Consider the following 8249-nt stretch of genomic DNA (forward strand, 5'->3'; position numbering starts at 1 on the left):
CACCTCACCACATAATCAAATTACCCAATGAAAACCCCCCTAAAAACCAATCGAAAAATCACAAGATTTTAAGGGTTTAAAGATGACAGCCAAAGCAATTACAAGTCTTTGGAGTAAAAGAACAAAAGCCAAAGGGCCTATTAGGGATATTGCAATTGATTGCATAGCAACAAGGTGAAGGTACACAATATCCTTTACCGGAGCAACAAGTACACAGTGAACATATCTTGAAACTGCCCAGTTTCCGCCGAGTATCATTTAACACCAAACCCATCATCATACCCACTTTCTCCGGCACCATTGTCTCCGGCACCGCCGTGCCGCCGCCGGTGAAGTTTTCCGGCGAAACCCCCAATTCAATCACCTTCAAATTAAAACATAATAATAATAATAATAATAATAATAATAGTAATAATAATGGGATGTGATTGGTACCGTACTGGAAACGAGTAAAAAGTAAAAACATTTAGTGTACCCGTTATTTTAGGGTATTGATTGGTATTGGTACCGGTATGACTATAAAATCCGGAAACCGAAAATATAAATAAAAAATAAAAAATATGAATACCGGTACCTTACTGAAAAATACTAATATAAAAAACGAGTGAAACGAATACCTTATCGATTTTTTTGGTTCGGGGGCGATTGGTATCGGTTGAAAATACCGAAACCGAATGGTACTGATACCGAACACTTGAAAAAAAATGAATATCGGTACCGATACTGTACCGAAAAATATGGATACAAGAAATGAGCCATTTTTTGGTTCGGATGTGATTGGTACCGTACCGAAAACGAGTAAAAAGTAAAAGCATTTACTGTACCAGTTTTTTAGGGTATTGATTGGTACTGGTACTGTGTAGATACGACTAAAAAATACGGAAACCGAAAACATGTGAAATAAATTAAAAAGATGAATACCGGTACCTTACTGAAAAACACTGATACCAAAAACGAGTAAAACGAATACCCTATCGATTTTATGGTTCGGTGGCGGTTTAAAATACCGAAATCAAATAGTACCGATACTGAACACTTGAAAAAATGAATATCGGTAACGGTACTGTACCGAAAAATACCGATACTGAAAACTAGTAAAGCCATTTACCGTATCGATTTTTTTTCAATTCGTACCGGTACCATTGAAAAACCCTAAACTGAATGGTACCGATACTGAAAAGTTGAAAAAACATCATACCCGGTACCGTACCGAAAAATACCAATAGTGAAAACGAGTAAAACCATTACCAAACACCGTATCAATTTTTTCGGTTTGGTACAAGTACTATTGAAAATACCAAAACCGATACCGAAAACATAGAAAAACGAGTATTGGTACCAATATCAATTGTGTTCAGTCAACACAATTCGGTACGGTACTGATATGATACATGCATTTGGTCAAAAATGTTCATTCCTATATCCCTATTAATCGAATAGTAGGTACTTACATCGGATGACTGGACTCCAGCGAGGAGAATGCAGATTGTGTAAAGAACTCCTCCATAAACAAGCATTTTTTTGATGGTTTGGATTGGTGTGAATTGTTGAGGGTGGGTGAATTATTAATATTATTATTATGGTTTGTGGGTTTGAATGCATCTAAGACATTTGTGAAATTTGTAGGAGTTGATGAAGATGAATGAATGTAGATGGATAGGTGTACTTTCCGTGGCATAAATGGTAGTGTGGGTGAATGCAATAATTTCAACACACCTTATTTTCTTATTATTAATGCCTTACTTACATTTTATAATAATTTATTAAATAATAATTCATATATACTACTATAGTCTAAAGTACCACACTAGTAACAAAATGTAATATAGTTTACTACTATAATAATTTATATACTACTATAATCTATATTTATAGAATTAATATACTATAATTTATATTGACACATTGTGTATGTTAAATTTGTACTTAAAAAAATTCTTGTAATTCCCTTTGAAATGGCAAAAACAAACTAACCAAGTGATGTTATTTGTACATATAATTTTCATTATAAGATGAGTAGCATGATTTGTTTTTAGATTGTCGTGTTCGTGTAATGCAACTAAAGTTAAAAGGCTTAGATTTTGTAAATCTAGTCAATGGTCATTTAGATAATTTGTTTGCATAAAGAGGGCAATTAAGTGCTTTTAGGTTTTTATTTATTAGTGTATTACGTTCCAACAAGTAATATAAGAAAAAAAAAGTTATATGATAATATGAGCATTACACTAGAATTTTATTAGTGTAATTATATTCCAATAGAAAGTATAAGAAAAAAAGTTATATGAACACTAGAATATCGATGCTCGGTTCATATAATCTCAATTTGTTTGATTGTAGGCTTATTTCGTTTCATATAATCTTGATTTGTTTGATTGTAGGCTCATTTCAAGTATTTGTAGTCATAACTCATTTCAAGTATTTGTAGTCATAAACTCCTTGGAATGGTGGAGGCTTCTTTTTCATATCCTCTTTCTTTGGCCCAAGGTGAAGAAAATAAGCTTTCACTTTGTCGTTACCTTTGCTCTTGTTGTCCGGTGATGCTTGTTCATGCTTCACAGCGTTTGCCTTATCCGCAACTAGCAAGAGGGTGCCCTTTTGGGCTATCCTATTATCCTCTTCAGAACGAAGACGGACCACAAGCTCATCCATAGTCATTTCCTTTCGCTTATACTTGAGGTAGTTCTTAAAATCAGCCCAACTAGGAGGCAACTTTTCAATCATGGCAGCCACTTGAAATGTCTCACAAAGGGTCATCCCCTCCGTGTGGATATCTTGCAATATAACTTGTAATTCTTGGACCTGGTTGGTCAAAGGCTTAGAATCGACTATTTTGTAGTCCAAGAAACGGGCCACAACAACTTTCTTTGTTCCGGCATGCTCTATATTGTATCTATGGTCTAAAGACTTCCATAATTCTTTAGCCGTCTTAATCGAGCAAAACGCGTCATACAACTCGTCCACTAGGCCATTCAACACGAAGTTGCGACACAAGAATTCTGAATGCTTCCACACATCTACCGCACTCAAAGCTTGAGTATCGGCCTCACCTTCCGCAAGTTGGGGAGGGGATTCAGTCAAAAACCTTGCGAGGTTCAGGGTAGTGAGGTAGAATAACATCTTTTGTTGCCACATTTTAAAGTGTGACCCTGAGAACTTCTTGGGTTTCTCTGCGTGATATGAAACGGCATTCGCTACCACCTGACTCACCATCAAGTTAGTTCCACTAGATGTTGCCATTTTTCTGAAAAGTTTATTAAAGTTAAATTCAGAAAATAATTATTTTTAGTCCCAACAGAATATCCATATCCTTTTTATTACAAAGTAATGGTAATCAAAGCTATTTTCAACCAAAGTACTTTAAAAAAGAAACTATACTAGGTGTACCCACGCTTCACAGCTTGGGCATGAAGTTGCGGGCATAGAATTCAACTGCATTAAGCCGGCTCTAACCTGACCCGATAATCTACAAATATGTACCTACGGATTGCAAGAACCCGAGAAAACCAATCCAAAACTGAAATAACCAAATTATCCAAAACTGAAAAAACCAAACCAAAACAAAACCGACAACTTGGTTTTATGATTTTGTCAAAACCAAACCGTTGGTTTTGCATGTAATAAAAACCAAACCAAACCAAATTTCTAGATTTTTAGTTTTTTATTTTAATTAATTTATTTGAATTTAATAAATATATAACTCAAAAACTTTAGCCAAATATATAACAGTCTATCAGTTAACAATTCACAAAATTATTAAACCTAAATTAATTATTTCCGTCTAACACTCTTTCTTTTCACCCTAAAATTTTCAAGCTCAATTGGTAAAACCGAAAAACCCACACCTACAAACATCAAATCGTAGCAATAGCACAACAAAGAACGACATAATGCACGAACCGCAACACTTTGAATCTAATTAAGCAAACAAACGCAAAGAACAGAACACTGAACACCCAATGCATGAATGCAGCAAGAAACAGTTACCTAACTTAGGCAATTAACCATAGAAGGAAATTGACGAACACGAACATGTATGATGATGTACATAAAAACATTAATTGACATGCAATCGAAGCTTAAAAGACACGCTATGAGGTGGCCTTCCACAACACAGACAGATGGCAGACGAACGCCACGCGTCACAACAGCTGGCAGGTTGAGAAATGTAAGTAACCATTAATTTGATAATAATAATAATAATAATAATAAGATATTTTTATTAACCAACAGATAAATCTTTTTTTTCCAATTTGTTATATTATTATATAATACAATTAAAAAGTTGGGGGTCGCAAAGTCATGATTAGGCAATTTTGCGATTCCTTGTTGGTATTTTTTTGGTTTGTTTTAGTTTTTTCGTAATAAACGTAACGAAAACCGATCGAATATCAATTTTGTTTTTTGTTTTGTTTTAGTTACGGTATCGTAACAAATGTAATGAAAACCAATCGAATGTCGATTTTGTTTGTTTTTCTTTTGTTTCAGTTCCGGTATCGTAACGAATGTATCATAAACCAACCGAATTTGCTTAGACTGTAGACTCACTGCTTTAACGCCTGGGATCAACAACAGTCGGGTTTTACCAACGTACAAGTTTTACCGGGTGATGACGTTATCCCATTGATCCACCTCAAATTTTATTATTTTTTTGTTATAGTTCCGGTACAATAACACATGCAACAGGAACCGATCGAATTCGCATCGACTCACCGTCTCAAAAACTTGCGACCAACAACGCTTGGGTTTTACTACTGCCCCAGCACTAGTTATTAAATAATACAGTGGTGGAGAATGAGGAGAATAACCCATATCAGAGGTTGAAGAATGAGGTTGAATGACGAGGGATAAGTTGACGTGACACAGACGTGTCGAATGAGGGGAAATGACTCAAATGAGCCACCCCTTAAGGCTATGCGATATGGTTAATTTATCATCATTTTTCACCATTTACCACATTAGTACCACATTAACTGTTTCTACATCAGTGAACTCCATCATTCAACCCATGTTATACATCATTATCCATTATTCTTCACCATTCCATTTTGGTTATATTATTTAAACCAAAAGTAACAAAAAAAAAAAGAAAGAGAGAAAAAGGGGGATTGGGCAATGACCGGTGCGTGAGAGTGGTCATTCCACTCACGTCACTAGTGATGAAGAGCGGGAAGGGGTGGCGTTTAGTGGCCTCATTTCCATCATATTTTGACCAAAACAGTTAAAAGTGTACTTAAAAAAAGTTGTCTTAACAAAATTGCTCATTTAGAGGGTTATTAAAACACAAATTGTTTGTATCTACAATTGGTGTTTTAGAATTTTTTTTCAAGGGAACTGTTCGTAAATAATAAATTACAATACAATTACGTTTGAAATAAATAAAATGGAAGATATGTAGAAGATAATAATGAATAAGAAATTGGTTGAAATTTGAGTCTCTCAAGAGAACTCGTTTATTTCCCATAGTATAATAATCGCAACAATTTGTGTTGTCGGGATGGATATAAAAAACATGAATTGTTACCTCAAGAAAACTAGATCAACAATTGCTAGAAGTTGAGATAAAGATGAGAGAGCTCAAGTTGGTGATTTTATTTGGTGTATCTTGGTATTAAGGTACCCTTAGTACACTTTTGAAACGTCTTTCAAGAATTTAACACAAAGATTAAACAAATTAAACAAAGAAATAAATAGTTTTAAACAAAATTTATTCTTGTTTAAATACTTGAGTTGAAGCTCAAAAGTTGTAACTCATTCAATATCATGCGCGGGTGGTCCCACGGATGGCGCCAATGAAGAAACACTAAGTGACCCCGGGCAGATTATGGGTAATCTGGGGGCTAAGTAATGTTTCCCTCGAAGGTTAGGTCCAGCAGAGTAAGTTGTACTTCAGGGAACCTGCAAAACAGACACCGTGAGCTCGTCACTGAGAAGGGGGGGGGGGTTCCTCCTTGTGACCACCCTCCGGCGTGAGAATCAGTCTATATTGCTCTTTAAATATAAAAGTATATGGATACTATTAGAGCAATTATCAAGTTATACGAGATAGTAGATGATGAAATGATAATACCATTTGCTGTCTTTTATAGCCGAAGGTGGGTTTCCAAGGGGTTTAGCCGGCCCAACACGCTACCAACTGTAACCTATGCACGTGCCCTACCTGTGAGTGGTGGATAGGTAGCGGCTGACACAGAGCAGGCGTGCCGTGCACTCTTCGTCTTCTACCAACTGCAGGCTAGGCACGTGGTCTGGCAGGAGTTGGTGGGCAGGCGGCGGCTATTGGTCACAGTGCTGTGGCGTGCTGTCTGCCACGCTGCTGTCAGTGAGCTGTCGCATTCTTGGTCAGATCTTTTGTCTTTACCTCGTCAGGTATCACGCAAAAGATCCTCCATCATACGGACTGGCCCATTTTGGCGGGAGTTTTCCCCCTCCCGCCTTTGCTCATTCTTTCAGGTGACACTGAATATTTGTAAGTGTTAAGCCTTATGCGTGTAGCTATGCTGTGCGGGTAGCCTTCCCTGATGGCTTGTATCCGCAACTGCGGGAACAGGCGGGTTACTTTACCATTGGGAGGCTTTTCCCTGCGTATGCAGCTTGCATACTGCGCGTAGGCTTCTCTGAGCATGGTGGGTCCTGCGGGAGTAGATGGTCTTTGCGCAGACATCCCTGTTCAAGGTGAGTCATGCGGGACCAACTGAGCCCTGCTGGGACCTACCTCTTCAACATGTAATACAATTAATTATTATTGCGTTACCCGAAGTAGCTGCACTTTATTCATTTTAAAAAATATACAAATAACAATTAAAATTCCTTCCTACATTACCAAATCATTTTAATGGTACAAGATTTTTATGCGTGCTGGTATGCTATTCTTTTTTTTTTCTTTTCCTACCAAACTGTGAATAATCAAATTATGGAAATAACAAATTTGCTAGAAAAAAAATAAGCAGACAAAGATATAAATTAGCAGTTAAAAAAATGATATAAATATAAGTTGGTTGTGGCTTAATGGTAGAGCACTCACTTTATAAGTGAGAGGTAGGGGGATCAAACCTCACTACCACCAACTTATATGGGAGATATGAGGGATGACTCTGGCTTGCCAGGGTTCGAGTCCTGATCTCACCCGGTTTTACCGGTTCCTCGATGTCGTGCCGTTTGGCGGGCGTGGGGGTCGGATTTTATCCGGTGAATCCCTCAACAGGTGGACCGCTAGGGGCTCCATCCGTCCGGACTAGTGGCCGGCTCGGGCTACCTTTAGCCAATGGGGGCCGCGTACAGGGTACCCGGCGTTACTTAGTTGGCCGTTCAAAAAAAAAGGATATAGATTAAATAGCTGATTTAATTTGATGTTGGTAGCATGGGTAAATGCAATAATGTCAAGTCATAAATAAGGATGACTAGCCTTTAGGCCTTTCCTTTAAATGAGCACCAAAAAATATACGTTAAGTTAATAAGTGTGTTCGTACTATTTTAGGGTTTATTATGTATTGAGTATCTTTCATGAAGTCAATCGGGTTACACTAAGTCGAGTCAGAATGGAACAAAACCAAAAACCAAATGAACCTAAACAAAAACAAACGTATCAAATATAATCTCACCTATAATAGAGCTTTTTGCAAAAGAGCAGACAGATGAACCATAACCAATATGTATCAAACAGTGAACATAAATCTCAGGTTCCTGTTTTGAAGTTCGTATCCAAAACATCGTTTTAAAGTAAAAGGCGAATCGACCGGTTCCAGATGATGCCACATAACTTGTTCCAACAATAGACTTTCAAGACAGTTTTATATTTACCCAAACAAGCAAATGATGACATAGAGGAGCACACAGAAACTAGTTAACTGACCCGACCCAAGAAACCGAACAACAACTAAACCGGTTTGGAACCAATTATATAAAAACCGATTAGGAATCGATAGAAACCGTAGGCTTATGACCGGTTTATCATTCTCATCTTGGGCATCGGTGCCAAACCAAACCGACCAAAAACATGCCTAAACCCATCCAAAAACCGATCATAACCCAATCAAGAAACCAATTTCAAACCGAACTAGTTTGTACGGAATCCAATTTTGACTTTTTGTTGACCAGCCCGAACCAGTTTTACTCTGGAACCGGTTTGTGCACCTCTACGATGGCATAACAAGCCAAAAAGAGGAATTCGAAGAATTTAAAGTCATTTATAGACCTTTAGTATAAGTTGAACCAAAACACTATTCATGTGATTGACATTGCCTGTATTTCTT

General features: G+C 37.2%; 2 protein-coding genes across 2 annotated transcripts; both read right to left on the reverse strand.

The window, feature by feature from the left end:
• LOC143627151 (uncharacterized) lies at positions 1-1667 on the reverse strand. Its single transcript, XM_077097045.1, has 2 exons — positions 1452-1667; positions 1-364 (listed from the first exon to the last, which is right to left on the reverse strand). Exons 1-2 carry the CDS (start codon positions 1515-1517, stop codon positions 77-79), a joined length of 354 nt encoding a protein of 117 aa, XP_076953160.1. The 5' UTR covers positions 1518-1667; the 3' UTR covers positions 1-76.
• Positions 1668-2406: 739 nt separating this feature from the next.
• LOC143625858 (uncharacterized) lies at positions 2407-3237 on the reverse strand. The gene has a single exon (XM_077096087.1). It carries the CDS (start codon positions 3235-3237, stop codon positions 2407-2409), a length of 831 nt encoding a protein of 276 aa, XP_076952202.1.
• Between the last annotated feature and the right edge of the window lie 5012 nt (positions 3238-8249).

This window comes from Bidens hawaiensis, unplaced genomic scaffold, assembly GCF_021521415.1.
Source record: "Bidens hawaiensis isolate Kalapana, Puna unplaced genomic scaffold, B.hawaiensis_p1.1 tig00000458_1, whole genome shotgun sequence".
NCBI lineage: Eukaryota > Viridiplantae > Streptophyta > Magnoliopsida > Asterales > Asteraceae > Bidens > Bidens hawaiensis.

Excerpts from the sequence above, each read along its gene's own strand:
- LOC143627151 (XM_077097045.1), bottom strand. The coding sequence starts at position 1,517 with ATGCTTGTTTATGGAGGAGTTCTTTACACAATCTGCATTCTCCTCGCT. Across the intron at positions 365-1,451 it reads CTGGAGTCCAGTCATCCGAT|GTGATTGAATTGGGGGTTTC; the intron begins GTAAGTACCTAC and ends TTTAATTTGAAG.
- LOC143625858 (XM_077096087.1), bottom strand. The coding sequence starts at position 3,237 with ATGGCAACATCTAGTGGAACTAACTTGATGGTGAGTCAGGTGGTAGCG.